Here is an 18,241-nt window from a genome sequence, read left to right on the forward strand (position 1 = left end):
TTTTTTTTAAATATTTTCTAACATTTAAACCCCTCTGAGGACGGTTTTAAAATTAAAATAGATAATTAACAGGCAATTAACCATGTCTTTAACCAATCCAAATTACCCTTAAAACACCCAAAATAATTTATTAAAAAAACGAAAATTGGGGAGATCTTTTGCATAACAAAACAGAAGAATAATAAACAAAGGATGTTCAGAATTTGGACAGTTTAGAATGGGGTTTTAAAATGGAACGTCAGTAATGGAAGTTTAAGAACGCGATCTTCTGCCGGCTGGAGAACGAGAGCGGCTGGCACGGCGGAATCTGTTGGGCCCTCCAAGTGGCATATTGTTGGCTCCTGAGCCACGGCCGCCCATTGGAGAACGTCTGCGATGTGGTGGTGGACTGCGGCCTCTGGAATTTGATGAAAATTATCAAAATATACTACTTTTCCTTGATTACTTACCCTCTTCTCATTGGTGACATTCTGTCTCTTGGTGGCGGCGAGCGTCTTCTAAATGGAGAACTTCTACGCTGGAATGGGACAGATTGTCGTCCGATAGTCATTTCGACGTGAACAGCCATTCCATCGATTTGTCCTCCATCCATGTGCTTGATCGACTTTTCGGCGTCTTCCAAATTGTCATATTCAACGTATCCATATCCACGATGAACATGGTTATGGAAGCGATCTGGTGGAAGATCGACATTCTTGATGGCTCCGTAGATCGAGAAAATCTCCTCGAGGTGCGTTTTCAGAACATTTCTGCTCAAATTTTTGATCACTACACGCTTGGCCGGACTGGCTGATCTTGCTGCTGGGCTTCTCCTCGGAGAAGCGCGTCTCCTCTGACGGCTCCCGCTTCTGTCACGACGATCACGACGTGGTGGCGATGGGGATGGACGACGGCGACGTGGTGGTGATGGTGATGGTCGCATTGGGCGATCGCGATCCGCGCGTGCTCCTCTTGGCGGTGAACCACGACGGATTGGAGAACGAGAGCGTCCTCCACGAGCTGGTGGGCGGGTATCACGACGACGTGGTGAGCGAGAACGAGAACGGCCACTGGACGATGAGCTGGAGGAGCGAGATCCTGATGAACTACTTCTGAAATATCGATTATTAAGCTATTGTATGAAAATTGTAAAGCATACCCAGAAGATGACGATCCAGAGCTACTGGACGAGCTGCTTGAAGACGAGCGAGCCCTCTTTTTGGTTTCTTCTTTCTCAACCATACTGAAAAATTATTTCATATACTCGAATAGACATCAACTAAGTAAGAAAATTTTCACCGCGTGGTGTTCGAGCAGAAGAAGAGACAGAATGTTGGCTAAAGCGCTTACTTTTTTGAGTAAATAATTAACCAAAAACAAGAATTACGGATTTTCAAATAAATTTTTAATTGAAAAACAAGAAAAAACCTATAGAAAAACTATAGAATTGAAAATATCGAATCATTTTTCGAAGAGACGCGGGTGAATGATTTACGGTAAACAACGCGCGCGGTGGAATATCGGAGTGTCGTTGCAAAACAAAACACTTTCGTTTTTTTTTTCAATTTCAAAATGGACTCTGCAGAATCTGAACTTTTAGAAGAAGAAGAGCTCCCAGAAATCAAATATATCGACTCTGCAGAATTCCAAAATTTCGATAATAACGCTGATCAGCGTGAAATTCAGTTTCGATGGATGGAAGCATTTGAAACAAAAGGTAATTTTTTCCCAAAAAAGTATTTTAGCACTAAATTCTTTTGCAGAACCAAGATGGTTTAGGCTTCTTGACGAATTCATCACTCCACTTTCTGGAAAACGTGGATATTGTTCTCGAATCGTCGAGAAGTACGCTCGAGTACTTCTTCATCAAGGATTTGAGTTGAGCCAGACGGATGGGCCGCTTCGTGTCGCAGCAATTGCGGCTTCGAGAGATGTGGGACAAGCCGGAAATCTTCCATCAGTATTGAACAATTTATCAGAAGTTACAAGACATCTGAATCTTGCTCAGTATGCCAGCACATCGCTCGCCACTGTAGGACAGAGGAAATTCGCAAATGAAGTCGTCCAGTGAGTGATTTTTTTTAAAATTTTATCTTTTCAATGGAAATTTCTTTCAGAAAAACTGTGAATCAAGAGCGCCTTGGTTGTTTTCACCTGTTCCTCATTGGATACCGCGAAGGACTCGAAAATCTTCTCTCAAATCATCGACACCTGCGAAATTTTCGATATAGTGCAAAAAAACGGCATGACCTTCTGACGGAGCACATTAAGAATATATTTCAAGAGCGAGATTCGTTTATTCAAGCACCAGAAGCTAGCAGCTTCGCACTTCAGACGGTTCTAGAAAACTGGACATTTCCACTTCAAAATGAACAAATTGTACAACTCGCCCATGCGAATACTCTTCAAATGCGCGCTCTTCACGTCAAAGGAGACGGTTTTTATTTTCTAAACGAAGCACTCAATGTGGCTATTGCATTCAACTGGTCCAGCTCCCAGGAAGAAATGGAAGAATTCTATTCAATTTTTACTCCACAAGCGACAAATCCACGTGGAAAACGAATTTTTCAATTTTGGAAAATGATTTCCAAGTACGATAGGAGTAATGGAAATGCACAAGGATTCTTGGTGACTGCTCAGCGATTAGAAGAGGAATCCAAGTCAGATGATATTGGAGCTGGATGTGTGACAGCTGTGGAACTTGCGTGTAAAATTCGCAACCAGTGTGATCAGCATGAAGACTTGTCAGTTTTCCGCTGGATTCCAGAGTTTCATATTTAGCAGGCCCAAAACGAATGCTTGGCAGATCCAAATTTTTCGCTCAATAAACAGCAAATTTACCTCTCTTTTCGTTTTCTCCTTCAATAAATCGAGACAGTCTGTCTGCTTTGGTCAGCTAAACATTTAGACCAAAGTTAGGTATGATAAATATTTAGCAGACCAAAGTTAGGTATGCTAAATATTTAGTAGACCAAAGTTGGGTATGCTAAATATTTAGCAGGCCAAAGTTAGGTATGATAAATATTTAGCAGACCACAGTTAGGTATGCTATATGTTTAGCAGACCAAAGTTGGGTATGCTAAATATTTAGCAGACCAAAATTAGGTATGCTATATATTTAACACACCAAAGTTAGGTATCCTAAATATTTAGCAGACCAAAGTTGGGTATGCTAAATATTTAGTAGACCCAACTCGAATACTTAAATAGCAAATTCTTCGTTAAAAAAACAACAACATTAGCTGAAAATGAGCCAAACCTCAGAGAAATCAATAATAATAATATTAACTGTTTTAGAAGTAAAACCATCATGGATACAATAACCCGTCACCCATCTCTCGGCCCCCGTATGATGCAATTAGCCGAACGATGTGGCGTTGGATACGAAAATGAAGAGATTATTCATCAAATCTGCGATCGGTTCTCCTTGCATCCTAGTGAGCCCACGTGGTTAGACTATGTGGAGAACCTAGTTCAAACGGTCGGAAGATTTGGATCAGTGAAAGAGACCATGCAGAAATCTCTAAAAATCATGTTCGAATTCCTGGATTTTGACTCTAACCGATTCAATGAACGAGCATGGAGTCTCTTTGAGAAAGTTCTGAGCCTAACTGATCCCTCGTTTGTGGTGCCTGAATGGAGAACAAGATTCGACTGGTGGCCGAAATATCAAAGATTAAGAGCAAAAGATGGGCGGAAAATGAGCAACATGGCTACGAAAACGAGGAATGATGTGCTGGAAGCACTAGAAGAATTGGTTCTCTGAACTTTGTTTTGTTATTATTTTTGTTGATTTTTTGTTGTTAATTGTTGTTAAAATACGGGTCTTTTTTCTCAGAATCGGTGTGAAAAAATTTGAATTTTTATTATTATAGGTTATTTTTTAACTATCCAAAAAGCCTTATCGTATGGCTACTTTCATATTTTCACGTGGAAATATCTTCTTTTATGTAAACAAAATAACTATTCCAGATCTCATGAGCGATGTTCTGCTCTCCAAGTTGTCCACAGAGCTTGCCGATCTCGACGGAGAAATCGGGCAGATTGATCAACAAATCAGCCAATTAAGACGAAAGAAATCGGAATTAACTCAAAAAAGGCAGGCTGTTAGTGACCGATCTCAACCAGCTAAATGTCTTTAAAATATTTATTTCAGATCGAGCGAAAAATCGAACTAAAAACGAATGAAGACTCGGATGTTGTGACGGATCGTTGGGATCGAGATGGGTTCCCATGGTCCGATGAAGCTACAAAGATCCTTAAAGAACAATTTCATTTGGAAAAGTTCAGACCTCTTCAGAGAGCCGCAATCAATGCAGTAATGAGTAAAGAAGATGCAGTTGTTATCTTAAGCACAGGCGGTGGAAAGAGTCTTTGTTATCAGCTTCCAGCATTACTTGCAAATGGGCTGGCACTCGTCGTTTCTCCATTAATTTCTCTCGTTGAAGATCAAATTCTACAATTGAGAAGTCTCGGTATCGATTCTTCAAGTCTTAATGCCAACACATCAAAAGAAGAAGCTAAACGAGTGGAGGATGCGATCACAAATAAAGATTCAAAGTTTCGACTTCTCTATGTAACTCCTGAAAAGCTGGCCAAATCGAAAAAAATGATGAATAAGCTGGAGAAGTCACTATCCGTAGGCTTTCTGAAGCTTATCGCAATCGATGAAGTACACTGTTGTTCGCAATGGGGACATGATTTTAGAACTGATTATTCGTTCTTGAATGTTCTCAAAAGACAGTTCAAGTAGGGTTTATCTATTTAGAAAACGAAAAGATTTGATAAATATTTTCAGAGGTGTCCCGATCCTTGGACTCACCGCCACTGCCACCAGTAATGTTCTCGACGATGTGAAGGATATGCTCGGGATCCAAGCAGCTCTCACATTCCGTGCCGGATTCAACAGATCAAATTTGAAGTATAAAGTGGTTCAAAAACCAGGATCCGAAGACGAGTGTACCGAGGAAATCGCAAAGACCATCAAAAGAGATTTTGCCGGACAAACTGGCATCATTTACTGCCTATCACGAAATGATTGTGAAAAAGTGGCAAAAGCGTTGAAATCGCATGGAATCAAGGCAAAACACTATCATGCCTATATGGAACCTGTCGATCGAAGTGGAGCTCATCAGGGTTGGATTTCCGGAAAAATTCAAGTGATTGTGGCGACTGTCGCATTCGGAATGGGCATTGATAAGCCAAATGTTCGATTCGTCATTCATCACTCGTTGCCAAAATCTATTGAAAATTACTACCAGGCGAGTGCTCGGATTCTCTTAAGAATGACAAAGCAGAAAAACAAATCTGACACGGGCATGTGTCGATTTACGCAGCTCTTGTGTACTCCTGAGGCTCTTTTTCGCAGGTGGGAGTACACAAATTAACATTTTAGAAGTTTGCACAAATTTTAAAATATTTTTTGCGGTCTTTTCGGAAAAGGTCAGAAAAATTTTTTTTTGGAAAATGATCCCAAAAAAATCTGATTTTTAACAATAAATGTATTCTTCAAAAAAAAATGAAGAACTGGCCGGGAAAATATTCAAAATCCCTTTAAAACTCGATTTTTCAGGAAAGTGGAAGAGCAGGTAGAGATGGACAGCCTGCCACGTGTATTCTATATTATCGACTCGCAGATATCTTTAAACAATCGTCAATGGTACAACAAGAACGAACGGGTATTCAGAATTTGTATAATATGGTTAGATATGCGGCTGATTCGAGCACATGTCGACGGGTAAAGCTTGCGGAGCATTTTGAAGAAGCTTGGGAACCATCTTGGTGTCAAAAGCAGTGTGACACTTGTGAAAATGGAAATGGTACGTTTGCAATTCCGGTAATTTTGAGTTTGGAGTTTTAAAGGTGGAGTAGCGCCAGTGTGGAAATTGCTTTAAAACACGCCTATGGTACCACAATGATCGGATATCATGATAAAAAAATTCAAAAAAATTTTCTAAATTTTATATGATTTTTTGAAAATTGAAAAAATCTCAGTTTTTGCCTAATTCCTATTTGAATTAGCGCTAATTGGATTTGTTCGATGGAGCGCGCTTGCACGTTTTTTAAATTTATTTATTTTATTTTTTGTTATTTTCCACCGATTTTCAATGTTTCCGGTGTATTTTTGCTTGAATTTTCAAGAAAAAGTCAAAATAAATGCAAATTTTCGTTTAAAAAGCACGCTTACAGGCGTAAATCAGTGAAATTAATTAATTCAGGTTCAAAATCGTTTGAAAGCGTTGCTTTTTCATTTTTACGCCTGTAAGCGTGTTTTTTAATCGAAAATTTGCATTTATTTTGACTTTTTCTCTAAAATTCAAGCAAAAATACAACGAAAACATTGAAAATCGGTGGAAAATAACAAATAAATAAAATAAATAAATTTTAAAACGTGCAAGCGCGCTCTATCGAACAAATCCAATTAGCGGTAATTCAAATAAAAATTAGGCAAAAACTGAGATTTTTTCAATTTTCAAAAAATCGTATAAAATTTAGAAAACTTTTTTGAATTTTTTTTATCATGATATTCGGTCATTGTGGTACCATAGGCGTGTTTTAAAGCAATTTCCCCACTGGCGCTACTCCACCTTTAAAATAAAAATATTTTGTACCAGCCGTATTGCGGACCTTCATGAAAATTTTAGAACTTTCCAAATCTTGCTAGAAAATTCTTTAAGTTTCAAGGTTTTTGCAGAATGTTAAATTTAAATTTTCCGCCAAAACTTTTTCACCGAAAATTTTAATTCCGGCCAGAATAGTTTTCTCAGAAAATTCGATTTTCCCGCAAACATTTTCTTAGAAAATTTGAAGTAATGCCAAAACTTATGGGTCTCGCCACGATTTGAAAACTATCCCCAAACTCAATTTTTTCTAAACAGACAAACAACAATTGTGATATCCCCATGTTTTTTAATATAAGTATGATGTAATCAGGAAGAGGAAAAAGCGACATTTGATTGTCCATGTTTGTGATAAAATATTTTTCAGGATTCGTTGGGACTTCTTCAAAAGAATCTACAGATGTCAGTGAAGCAGCCAAGACAACCGTTCGTATAATCGAGGAACATCTGAACTCGGCAAAAGATGGAAGTGGAAGGATCACTGGAAATAAGCTCGTCGAGCTCCTCACGAAGAAATTAAAAGGATCGAGAAATCGAGAGTTTTGTGAAAAGCTGATTGTCAATCTTTTGCTAGAAGGCTATCTTCAAGAAGATTTCCATTATACCGTATATTCAGTTATCAGCTATGTGGTAATCGGATCGAAATGGCGGGTTTATAATGGAAAAGATGCGATTAAAATGAGACATGTTGAAGAATCGAAAAGCCGGAAAAGAAAAGCATCAAGTTCAGTTGAAGAAGAAGATGTTATGGTTCTGGATTAACTTATTTTATTGCTTCAAATCAATAATAATTGTTTTTTTTTCATTTTTGAAACTGTTGAATGTTACTTAAATACGGGTTTTTTTCACCCATTCATACCTGATTTTTAATTGCTATTCTATCAAACCGATCAAATTCCCAAACTTTTCAGCAAAATGCCAACGACTCGTTCAAATCTCAGTATTCCGTTGACTCATCTCGCCAGAATCGACGATGATCGTATGGAAACCGACTCCGAAGAGCACAAAAGAGCCAATACAGCCTTCAGACCGCTTTGTGTCAAATGTGGAGTCTTTGGAGCACAAGATGGATCGGGATATGCTGAATTTGGAAATACCCGAGTTTTGGCACAAATGTGCGGTTTATTTCAAAAAAAAATCCAAGCAAATTTTTCCAAAAAAAACGCGATTATCAAACTCAAAAAGTTGCCGGAAATTTTTTGATGTTTTTCAAAATTAAATTTAGTCTTTTTCACCCATTTTGCACTGTTTTCCATTAAAAAATTATTTTCGTTTCGAGACTCGTAAACCTGTCACATATCACTACTAAATAAAATAACACAAACTAAGCCATATAAACTAAAAATTTTCAGCACAGGACCTGATGGTGACGGAAAATGGGAAGAGGATCGTGCTAAGATCACAATCGAACTGAAAGGAATTGAAGATTCGGTAAAAGTCGCAGAATATCGTGCTCAACTGGCGTCTGCAGTATCTGCTGTGATTTTCGCGAGCAAATATCCTGGAAAAGTGATCGAAATCGAGATAACCGTTCTTTCGGATGATGGTGGTGTTCTTTCAACTGCACTTTCAGCTGTCACACTAGCCATTTCTCATTCTGGAATTGAAAATATGGGATTAATGGCCAGTGTTCATGTGGCAATGAATTCTGATGGAGAATGCTTGACGGATCCATCAACTTCCGAATCCGAAGGAGCCATCGGTGGCGTCACATTCGCTTTCGTTCCGAATCTTGGCCAAACAACGTGTGTGGACATTTACGGACGAATCCCTCTCAAATCCACGTCATCACTTTTGGAATTTGCGAAGCAAAGAGCGTGTGCTCTGGTTCCGACGATTCATAAGGCAATTGTGAACAGTGTGCGAGAGAGAAAATAAATGTGTTGACAATTTTTAAATTTATCTCTCATTCCGAATATCTAATTTAGAAAAAAAAGTTTTTGCCCGATTATTTGAAAATACATTTTTCCGTCTAAATTGAACATTAAATAGAAATATAAAATTGAATTCGACAAAATTTTTTTTGAAAATATTTTTTAGTTCGTGATTTCAAGCTGAAATATAAAAAAACAGATATTCAAAATATCATGCTCAAAAAAAATATGGAAAAAAGAAATATCTTCGTTTGCATTAAATTTTTTTCGAATTCTTGAAAATTTTTTTCGAATTCTTGAGAATGAGAATTTGAAAAAAAAAATCTCAAGCGAAAATATTGAACATTTCCATATTTTTGAGCATGATATTTTGAATATCGGTTTTTTTTTATTTTAGCTCGAAATCACGAATTTCAAAAATTTGTCAAAATTAACATTACCGAATTCACAAGTTTAAAAAGGATTAAAAATTAACATTACCGAATTCACAAGTTTAAAAAGGATTAAACTTGTGAATTCGGTAAAGTTAATTTTGACAAATTTTTGAAATTCGTGATTTCGAGCTAAAATATAAAAAAAAACCGATATTCAAAATATCATGCTCGAAAATATGGAAATGTTCAATATTTTCGCTTGAGATTTTTTTTTCAAATTCTCAAGAATTCGAAAAAAAAATTTTTATTTTTAAAACGCTCAATTTAGACGGGAAAATGTATTTTTCAAAATCGGACGAAAACTTCTTTTTTTTCTAAATTAGATATTCGCCGATACATTTTCTAAAAATTCAATTAATTATCCCCGATTTCACTTCAAATGCACCCCCTTCCATCTTTAATGAATGGGAGGAAAGAGCGCTCCACTGCACACAGATTCTTTGAGTAAATATAATACTGTTTAGTCACCTTCCCTTTTGCCTTCTCCGTCGTTTCTTTCTCATTTCTTTCTTGTTGATTTTGTTGTTGTTTCCCTTTTCATTTTGTTCAACCGTCGTGGTTTTCACAGTTTTCCTTCATTTTAAATACAATGAATTCAGAATTCTCTATGCATTTAATACCCTTCTTATTCCGTCGCTGGTCGCGGTTTTGTATTTTAATTCCTTTTTAATTGTTTTTGTACATTTCTCTCTCTATTTTCTACACTTTCAGAAAAATGATCATTTTGGAGCAAAACAACCGAATTATCGTGGAACTTCTCGAGCAAAAATTTGCAAACGCGAAGGAAGGGTTGGTTTTTTTTTGAATTTTAAACGTATTTTTGTAATTTTGAAAGAAAACATAACTGCATAATTTTCCTTTATTTTTAAATTAAAAACATTACCTTTCCGAAATTATTACGGAAATTTCGTTATTTTTTCAAACGTTTGTTGAAAACAATACCAAGAAAAAGTAAACTTGTGTGCGGTTTTCCCGTAGATATAGGTCTCGCCACGAATTTAGCATTTTCAGGCTTTAAAAAGTGTATGTTTTTATAAAGAGTATAGTAATTTCTCCATGGTTCTTCAACTGAAGTGCCAGAGAAACAACGATGTGTGTGAGAGTAATGTACTTTTTGAAGGCACATAGCGTTAAATTGAAAATGATTTGATCGTGGCGAGACCTTAATATATTGTTACTCTCACTAATAATCACCTTTTTCAGTGGAAAACCAGAGTCGGTCAACGTGACATTCGCCGATTTTGACGGAGTTCTCTACAAACTTTCGAATCCAGATGGCGATAGAACCAAGATAATTGTTAGAAACTTTTTCACAGTCTAATAATTTTTAAAACTAATTTTCAGCTGAGCATCTCGCTAAAATTCTACACGGAACTGCAGCAACACGGAGCGGATGATGTATGTCGCCGCTTTTTTCTGATGAATATTTGATTTTCCAAAATTTCCAGCTCCTTCGTCGTGTGTACGGTGGTCATATGCGTTCAACTCCGGAACAAGGATTTAATGTCACTCTGGAATACAATTTGGCCGATCTTCCGGCAGATACAACGGATTTGGTGCAGGCAGCTTCTGCTTTGAAGAGAAATTGTTTTGCTTCAGTCTTTGAAAAGTATTTCGAATTCCAAGAGGCCGGCCAGGAGGGGCATAAGAGAGCTGTTATTAATTATAGAGATGATGAGACAATGTGAGTACCGGTTGTGTTATGGCGTTATTCGAGAAGTGTCGAAAAATTTAAAAGTGTAGAAAAACTACGCCACAACTGTTTTAAAATACATAAAAACATGTATTTTAATACAGTTGTGGCGTCATAAATGTTTTTGAACACATTTTGCAAAATTACTTGATTAACCCCATTAAACGAGGAAAGTTGAAAAATGTTCAATATTATAAAGATTTGTTCAATTAAAATAATTTCACAGAGAAAGGCTGAAAAGTGGCGTTTTTATTCCAGTTTTCGTGGATTTTCAGAGAATTTGATTTATTATTTAACTATCAAAAGATATAAAAATTTTCGATTTTTTCATATTTCGAAAAAATTCCAAGTTTGCCGGAATTTTTCAATTCCTGCACTTTGCCGTTTTGCCGGTTTTCCGCCCACCCCTGAATCGACTCTCTACAATTTTTCAAATAAATAATTTATTATTAGGTCTCCAAATAAGTTCCGGGTCAAAAATCATAACTTTGTTCGCTGCGAATCGATTTTTATGAAATTGTGGGAATTTATGTTATCAACCATGATCTTTCATTTGACAATAGTCACAAAATTTTTTGGCCGTCCGAAGTGCCCGTACTCATAGCCAATTTTTTCAGGCATTTTTCAGATCTCGCTTCTTTTCAGGTTTCAACTAAGGTTTGTGTGCGGATATTGCTTAGTTTAGTACACAATGTAAGAGAACAAGAAAAGTTTGAAAAAAATCCGTCCAAAAAAATTTTTTTGTCGATCGTCAAAAAATCTTCAAAAAATTTTTTGTCGAAAATTCTTAATTTTTCATACAAAAATGATGTAACCATGTGCAAACTATTTTTACACATACAAAAAATTTCAATTTAGTGCGTCTCACTAAAAAAAAATAACAAAAAACACAGCTTTTTCGAACTATTTTCGAGTTTTTGGAGTATTTCTCAAGATCCAAATTTCATACTCAAATGTTTTGTATGTGTAAAAATAGTTTGCACATGGTTACATCATTTTTGTATAAAAATTCAAGAATTTTCGACAAAAATTTTTTTGTAGATTTTTTGACGAGCGACAAAAAAAATTTTTTTGGACGGATTTTTTTTCAAACTTTTCTTGTTTTCTTACATTGTGTACTTAATTAAGCAATATCCGCACACAAACCTCAGTTGAAACCTGAAAAGAAGCGAGATCTGAAAATGCCTGAAAAAATTGGCTCCGAGTACGGACACTTCGGACGGCCAAAAAATTTTGTGACTATTGTCAAATGAAAGATCATGGTTGATAACATAAATTCCCAAAGTTTCATAAAAATCGATTCGCAGCGAACAAAGTTATGATTTTTGACCCGGAACTTATTTGGAGATCTAATAATAATCACAAATTTGCCATTTTCTCTGAAAAATAGTAAGAATTAATAAAAAAGTGTTTTTCACTTTTTCAATACGCACAAATTTCTTATTTTTTGAACAAAAAATTCTGAAAAACAGTACTTTTTAATTGTAATACTGCAAATAATATACTTTAAACCCCAATGATTTTCAGGTACATTGAAGCGAAAGCGGATCGTGTGACCGTAATCTTCAGTACAGTTTTCAAGGACGCTGACGATGTGATAATCGGAAAAGTGTTCCTTCAAGAATTCCGTGAAGGCCGAAAAGCCAGTCAAACTGCTCCAGCAGTACTCTACTCACTCGGTGAACCACCTTTGGAGCTTAAAGATCTTCCAGAAGCCCGTGTTGGAGACAATGTTGGATACATTACATTTGTGTTGTTCCCACGTCACACAAATAAGAAGACAAAAGACAATACGATTGATTTGATTCATTCGTTCCGTGACTATCTTCATTATCATATCAAATGTTCCAAAGTCTACCTTCACACCAGAATGCGTGCCAAGACCACTGATTTCTTGAAGGTTCTCAATCGGGCACGTCCAGAGGTCAAAGGAGAAAAGAAGACGTTCCATGGAAGAACTTTTCAGACCCAATAAATGTACAAATTATCACAATTGTTACCAAATATTTTTTTTCTGTTTTCGCTTTAAAACCTTATTTATTGCTTTGATTGTAAAATGTTCTTATGAGGTTCGTGAAATTTTGATATGAAATGAATTATTGCAGTAAAATGGAGAGCGATAGTTAAGGCACAATTTGTGGAATGATATCAATTACTATCCGATTTCAAAGAAGAAAAACATGGACGGGCTGAAAATGCATAGGGATCGGAGGAGAGAGAGGAGAACAGGTATTCAGGTAGACCCTAGTAGTTTGACCTACGAAACTTGCGGGAATGGTGTTTACGCGTCATGGCAAACAACGAGGAGTCCACCTGAACACATGTAATGTAATAATGAAGAAATCTCCTAAAAATCATAAAAATTTTCAAATATTATCATTTGGAGCAATTTTACGGGCCTCTAAAGTAGTGAAAAAAAAAACACTATTCAGCTCGATTTTTATCCAGTTCAAAGTGTTTTTTTGCCGGCCTATTTAGGAGGTACTCTTTTAACATAGATTTCATCCAGAAGTCGGGGTTAACTTGAAATACTTCCCTTGTTCTCTCACATGATCTAAAATACTCATTCACATCTTTTAGTTGTCCTGCAAATACGCTTCACATTTTTTTTCTTCAATTTTTTGCAATTCATGTATGCTGAATTCAGAAAAACTAGGTTTAACCCATCAAAAACTATTAGAAAGTGGCAAAAATGACAATTTATGGCAAAAAATCACATTTTTGAAACTGCTCTAAAATGGTAACTTTTATAGTAAGATGACTCAAAATTGATTTTCTGACACTATAAAATTGCCCTTTTCCAATTTCTAATAGTTTTGTACATTTTTCAAAAAAAAATTTTTTGCCTAAATAAAAAAAAGGACAGTCAAAAAAAGGACACAAAAAAAGGACAAGGAGTAGATGGCTGAAAAAAAATTGGGCAAAAATAAAAAGTTGTCTAATTTTGTTAAAAACGGGTAATTCATGTATGCTGAATTCAGAAAATCCAGGTTTAACCCATCAAAAACTATTAGAAAGTGGCAAAAATGACAATTTATGGCAAAAAATGATTTTTTTTGAAACTGCTCTAAAATGGTTAGTTTTATAGTTAAAGGACTGATAATTGATCGCAAAGAACTAAAAAATTGTCTTTTTTCAATTTCCAGTGTTTTGTACAAATTAAAAAAATATTTTGCCTAAATAAATGGCAGTTATTGGATGGCTGTAAAAAAATTGGAAAAAAAAAATAATAAGTTGTCTAAATTTGTTCCAAAGTCTACCTTCACACCAGAATGCGTGCCAAGACCACTGATTTCTTGAAGGTTCTCAATCGAGCACGTCCAGAGGTCAAAGGAGAAAGGAAGACGTTCCATGGAAGAATGTTTCAAACCCAATAAATGTACAAATTATCAAAATTGTTACCAAATATTTTTTATTTCTGTTTCCGCTTCAAAACCTCCTTATTCATTGCTTTGATTGTGAAAAGTTTTTTATTATGAGGTTTGTGAGATTTTGATATTAAATTATTTATTGTAATAATATTGGAGAGAAAGTCAAGGCACAATTTGTGGAATGATATCGATTGCTACCCGATTTCGAGGATGAAAAACATGGACGGGCTGGAAATGCATGGGGATCGGAGGAGAGAGAGAGGAGAACATGTATTCAGGTGGACGCTAGCAGTTTGCCCTACGAAACTTCCGGGAATCGTTCTTGCGCGTCATGGTAAATGGCGAGGGGTCCGCCTGAACACATGTATGTAATCTAATAATGATCATATGTATATGGACATTTTTAGATTATGATTGGTTGAATATTTTAATAGAGATCTCACTAGAGAACACAATTAAGGAAAAAACTGAACTACAACAATCTGGAAGGGGCTTTAGGAAGGGCTGTCTTGAATAATTGAATCAGGGGCAAGTAATATTTAGAGAATTTTTTTATAAGACGAAAACACTTCAAGTGTTGAAAAATTGTATGTGAATGAGTGTTTTAGCTGATGTGAGAGAAGCCTAAGATTATATTTTTTTGTTTTCCGCTGATTTTTTCAAGCTAGTTTTATAATTCGAAATTAAATTATGAGATAATGTGGATATTATTAAATCGATAAAAATCAGCAAAAAACAAACAAATAAAATACAAAAAGAAACTCGTACGGTAGCCACGTCTTTTAATGATAAAAAATATGAGGATGTGAGAAATGCAAAAGGATATTAAAATGCATAAACCTTTTCAAAACCTCTACGAGTGCGTCCATTGTGAAATCAACCCGTTCAACTGTTTGACGCGACTGTGAAGAACATCTTCTGGCAAATGGTTGTCATTAAGCAGTCTGGAAGCTGCTCCAAGAACCGAATCAACTTCCGCCTTAGTGACTGCAATAATCGGGGAAGTTGATGAGGAGTTGAGCATTTGATAGAAAGCACTGTTTTGAGAGGGACGAAGAGGAATTGGACGGACTGCTTCGAGTGAGTGAAATATTTTTGGAGCTTCATTCTCATCTACTGAAGATGAAAGTGCTGGTGACACTTGGGAAGGAGTTGGAGTTAGGAATGGTGGTGCTGGAGTTGGAACCAATGAACTTGCTGGCCAGTTCCCAAATGGATTGTAAACATTATTGGTCATTGCGTTGAGTTTCACTTGGTTTAGGATCTGAAATAAATTTAATATACGTTATTTTTTCGGATTTTGAAAATAGACAGCATGCAGGATTTGATTTTGAGGTTTATAATAAGAGAAATTTGTAAAATTGAAACTTTAATTTTCAAAAACGAATGGCGGGAGATACCATGTTCAATTTTTCATTTAAATTTTGATCAAATTTAAATTTTAACTTTCAAATACGAAACTTTATAGAAACTTCTAAAAAGATCGAGAATCCACAGGAAGTGATTGAAAAAAAAACTTTTAAATTGTTTTGGGTTATTCTAAACATTTTAAGCCAAGTTCGGGAAATTTTTCTGAAATCCTGGAAATTATTAGAATGTAGAGGCAATTTCTGGAGATTTTTCGAAATTTCCAGAAAATTCGCGAGAAACTTTCGAAGGCTTCTCGAAAATTTCAGAAATTATCTGGAAATTTTTAAAAGTTTTGGAATCTTTTTGAAGTTTAGTTTAGGATTATTTTAACATTTATGAGTGAATTTGTTTGTTTCCAAAAAAATCTCCGTTAAACTTACAATCTGATTTTGCAAGGACTGGTAATCCATTGGAGAGAACTGTGACGTTGGCACCAAATCGTTAAGCCCAACTTTTTGTGTCGGAAGAACGAATGGTGTAGTAATTTCCGAAATAGGAGCTGAAGGAGATACTTCGTAGGGCCTAGTGACCTCATAATGCAAATCAACTGGGCTCTGACCATGACTATGCTCCGAATCAGCTCTTTCTTCAGACGGTTCCTTCTTCACATTGATAGATCTATCGGAAATTAAACTAGTGTCAGCATTTCCTGCCGTGGCAACTGACGATGATCTAGACTTTGGTCCCGACATGGTTCGTCTTGGTGTCACGTGCTTCCGTTTCTCCTCCTTCACACACATTTTCTCATAAAGATCCTTACAAATTGTGTGATTTGAGTGACGGGTCTCCAAAGAAGTGAGTCTGAGACATTGCTCATGGAATTGAAAGTTGAGACGGATCATCGCAGTACACGAGCATGGAAGGTAATTCTGGTTTGGGCGCTTTCCTTCTCCTGTAAAATTATATGTTCAATTATTGGTGTCCTACAAGGACACTCTTGTATAATCAAAACGGTTCCCCACCACAAATCTTCAATCCTGACAAACAGGTGGATATAGTTATCTCATAACCATATAATTGAGTGATCGGTGAAGTGCCATCTGTTGGCTCCCCGTTGGAATTTTTGATTTTTAATTTCTCGTCACAAAACAGATGGCTATTAACCGCCTAAAATGTTGCGGCTGGTTACGCGTCACACAAGGATTTAGTAGGGGAATTTTAGTGATTCAGGCCACGGGTATAATGACAGCTGTGCAAAAATGGTTTTTGACTGTGATGGTTTATTTGAAGGTAGTGTTGTCGAATTTTTTAGGTAATTGCTGTATTAGACTCAAAATTCTCTGAAAACATCGAATTTCATAATGAAACTTCTTGAAATCTTCTCAAAAAAAAAGTTATGGCGGCTAGAAAAATGGTCTAAAATTTGTTAAAATGTGAACTGCATTTGCTGCCAACCTATGGTTCAAATAGAAAAATTTGATGGCACCGTTTTCAATAACTAACCTCTCATTCTAGGAACTCCGTATCTGGCACAATGGAATACGACATATCTGTACTTGAACTTTTCACTGATTGATCCATCTTCTGTTCGCAACGACTCTGACGATGCCACTCTGAATGGATGAAGATTCTTCGCCTTCCACACATTGAACTTTTGATCAAACTCTTCGTAACTCTGAAAAGTAGCGTCTGGGTAGATGTTCTCGTCGGTTGTGGCTTCTGTCATGAACATTGATTCCGATGACTCTGATTTGACTGCTTGTGCCTTTCCATTTGATTTCTTTGATTTTTTAGCCGCTGGCTCACGCACTGCCAAATCTGAATCCTCGTTTTTGAGTACCGGTGGAGCCATTTTAAACCTATAAGCAATCATACATTAAAAATATTTATTCATTGAGGATACTAACCAAAGAAGAAAAGGCAAAGACAGCTGACTGGTGAGCCAAAAATGTAGATGTCAGACGACTGACTAACTGTACAAGTGAAGGAGAGAGACGGACCCTTCTTGGCAGATGGGCGGAGCAATGATGTCATCTGTCGACGCGCTGCGCATTGTGCACCGCGTTGGTCCCGCTGCCAATCGATTTTGGCGGGAAACAGATATTGGGGTCAGATAGGTGGTAGATATGATGAGGTGAAAATATAAACAGTTACCAGTCGGGAAAATGTTTAATCTTGGAAACCGTCTGTACAGTCAGTAAGACACTTGTGTAATATGGTCTAATATTATATGGGGTTTGATAAACCGTATACATTATGTTAAGTTCAAATCATTGGGAACAGGGATCTGTGGCAAATTTGCCGAATTTGCCGTTGCCGAGCTCTTCAAATCCTGAAATTTGCCGCACACACCTCAAATTGAGTTTAAAAAAATTTGACCGAAACTATTGACTTTGTTCAAAAGTTATAGTAAAACAACATAAAATTGTGTTTGTTTTTTTAATGTCATGTAGGCCGGCCACACGGACGTTATTCAAAAATCAAACTCAAACAATTTAATTTTTTTCTGCATCTACATATGTCAGGTAGAAAAAGCAGGCATATTTCAATTTTGGTTGTGATACAAATAGTCTTATTCTTTGGCAACCGTCCAACAATTAAAGAGAGACAAGAGAAGACCCTCTGGTGTGTTCAGAGAAGTGACGTCACTTTCCTCATCTGTCTCTTGTTTTCTGGCCCTCTGCCAGCACAGTTTTCTGGGTCACATTATAAGAATACATAGTGCGATATAGAGAGGTACAGACATATGCACAGCAATTTGACCTGCATTACATCACCTTTTTGAGGAGGATATGAAGGCAAGTAAGCGAGAGAAAGGTTGTCTTGAAAGACGTCTTCATGAGATACGAACATTCACGTGATAATGAACAAAATAATGCATACGAATACATGCAACATACTGATCTCATTAGATATATCA

At 36.4% G+C, this 18,241-nt stretch overlaps 6 protein-coding genes across 7 annotated transcripts; 4 read left to right on the plus strand and 2 right to left on the minus strand.

Annotated features, from left to right (window-relative positions):
* Positions 1-113: 113 nt before the first annotated feature.
* Positions 114-1,222, minus strand: rnp-5 (RRM domain-containing protein). The gene is made up of 3 exons (NM_001384016.2): positions 1,139-1,222; positions 450-1,091; positions 114-397 (listed from the first exon to the last, which is right to left on the minus strand). Exons 1-3 carry the CDS (start codon positions 1,219-1,221, stop codon positions 253-255), a joined length of 870 nt encoding a protein of 289 aa, NP_001370330.1. The 5' UTR covers position 1,222; the 3' UTR covers positions 114-252.
* A 311-nt stretch (positions 1,223-1,533) lies between these two features.
* On the plus strand, positions 1,534-3,848 carry tag-51 (uncharacterized protein). Its single transcript, NM_064876.10, has 4 exons — positions 1,534-1,696; positions 1,743-2,046; positions 2,097-2,723; positions 3,277-3,848. Exons 1-4 carry the CDS (start codon positions 1,552-1,554, stop codon positions 3,743-3,745), a joined length of 1,545 nt encoding a protein of 514 aa, NP_497277.2. The 5' UTR covers positions 1,534-1,551; the 3' UTR covers positions 3,746-3,848.
* Positions 3,849-3,872: 24 nt separating this feature from the next.
* Positions 3,873-7,403, plus strand: K02F3.12 (Putative ATP-dependent DNA helicase Q1; the record flags this gene model as incomplete). 2 transcript variants are annotated; one of them, NM_001027485.3, is made up of 5 exons in its annotated part: positions 3,873-4,085; positions 4,136-4,728; positions 4,778-5,240; positions 5,552-5,798; positions 6,967-7,403. In NM_001027485.3, the coding sequence occupies exons 1-5, from the start codon at positions 3,888-3,890 to the stop codon at positions 7,359-7,361; spliced, it is 1,896 nt and encodes a 631-aa protein (NP_001022656.1). In that variant the 5' UTR covers positions 3,873-3,887. The 2 variants fall into 2 exon arrangements, with proteins under 2 accessions (NP_001022656.1, NP_001022657.1); NM_001027486.5 differs by having other exon boundaries at positions 3,952-4,085; positions 6,967-7,361.
* A 107-nt stretch (positions 7,404-7,510) lies between these two features.
* Positions 7,511-9,511, plus strand: exos-4.2 (Exoribonuclease phosphorolytic domain-containing protein). The gene is made up of 2 exons (NM_001393267.1): positions 7,511-7,714; positions 7,952-9,511. Exons 1-2 carry the CDS (start codon positions 7,515-7,517, stop codon positions 8,475-8,477), a joined length of 726 nt encoding a protein of 241 aa, NP_001380008.1. The 5' UTR covers positions 7,511-7,514; the 3' UTR covers positions 8,478-9,511.
* A 107-nt stretch (positions 9,512-9,618) lies between these two features.
* arx-4 (putative actin-related protein 2/3 complex subunit 2) lies at positions 9,619-12,709 on the plus strand. Its single transcript, NM_001384017.2, has 5 exons — positions 9,619-9,696; positions 10,111-10,204; positions 10,252-10,305; positions 10,356-10,591; positions 12,128-12,709. The coding sequence occupies exons 1-5, from the start codon at positions 9,623-9,625 to the stop codon at positions 12,573-12,575; spliced, it is 906 nt and encodes a 301-aa protein (NP_001370783.1). The 5' UTR covers positions 9,619-9,622; the 3' UTR covers positions 12,576-12,709.
* Positions 12,710-14,083: 1,374 nt separating this feature from the next.
* T24C4.2 (ZSWIM3 N-terminal domain-containing protein) lies at positions 14,084-17,282 on the minus strand. Its single transcript, NM_001393268.1, has 4 exons — positions 17,229-17,282; positions 16,825-17,180; positions 15,762-16,273; positions 14,084-15,235 (listed from the first exon to the last, which is right to left on the minus strand). Exons 2-4 carry the CDS (start codon positions 17,171-17,173, stop codon positions 14,825-14,827), a joined length of 1,272 nt encoding a protein of 423 aa, NP_001379894.1. The 5' UTR covers positions 17,174-17,180; positions 17,229-17,282; the 3' UTR covers positions 14,084-14,824.
* Between the last annotated feature and the right edge of the window lie 959 nt (positions 17,283-18,241).

Source organism: Caenorhabditis elegans, chromosome III, assembly GCF_000002985.6.
Source record: "Caenorhabditis elegans chromosome III".
Taxonomy (NCBI): domain Eukaryota; kingdom Metazoa; phylum Nematoda; class Chromadorea; order Rhabditida; family Rhabditidae; genus Caenorhabditis; species Caenorhabditis elegans.

Bases quoted from the DNA above. Each gene is read 5' to 3' on its own strand.
- arx-4 (NM_001384017.2), top strand. From the start codon at position 9,623: ATGATCATTTTGGAGCAAAACAACCGAATTATCGTGGAACTTCTCGAG. The intron at 9,697-10,110 runs GTTGGTTTTTTT...CACCTTTTTCAG, and splicing joins TTTGCAAACGCGAAGGAAGG to TGGAAAACCAGAGTCGGTCA. The intron at 10,306-10,355 runs GTATGTCGCCGC...CAAAATTTCCAG, and splicing joins AGCAACACGGAGCGGATGAT to CTCCTTCGTCGTGTGTACGG.
- tag-51 (NM_064876.10), top strand. From the start codon at position 1,552: ATGGACTCTGCAGAATCTGAACTTTTAGAAGAAGAAGAGCTCCCAGAA. The intron at 1,697-1,742 runs GTAATTTTTTCC...ATTCTTTTGCAG, and splicing joins GGAAGCATTTGAAACAAAAG to AACCAAGATGGTTTAGGCTT. The intron at 2,724-3,276 runs GTCAGTTTTCCG...TAACTGTTTTAG, and splicing joins TGTGATCAGCATGAAGACTT to AAGTAAAACCATCATGGATA.
- exos-4.2 (NM_001393267.1), top strand. From the start codon at position 7,515: ATGCCAACGACTCGTTCAAATCTCAGTATTCCGTTGACTCATCTCGCC. The intron at 7,715-7,951 runs GTGCGGTTTATT...AAAAATTTTCAG, and splicing joins ACCCGAGTTTTGGCACAAAT to CACAGGACCTGATGGTGACG.
- rnp-5 (NM_001384016.2), bottom strand. From the start codon at position 1,221: ATGGTTGAGAAAGAAGAAACCAAAAAGAGGGCTCGCTCGTCTTCAAGC. The intron at 1,092-1,138 runs GTATGCTTTACA...TCGATATTTCAG, and splicing joins TCTGGATCGTCATCTTCTGG to AAGTAGTTCATCAGGATCTC. The intron at 398-449 runs GTAAGTAATCAA...ATCAAATTCCAG, and splicing joins ATGTCACCAATGAGAAGAGG to AGGCCGCAGTCCACCACCAC.
- T24C4.2 (NM_001393268.1), bottom strand. From the start codon at position 17,173: ATGGCTCCACCGGTACTCAAAAACGAGGATTCAGATTTGGCAGTGCGT. The intron at 16,274-16,824 runs GTTAGTTATTGA...ATAATTTTACAG, and splicing joins CGGAGTTCCTAGAATGAGAG to GAGAAGGAAAGCGCCCAAAC. The intron at 15,236-15,761 runs GTAAGTTTAACG...AATTTATTTCAG, and splicing joins AGTCCTTGCAAAATCAGATT to ATCCTAAACCAAGTGAAACT.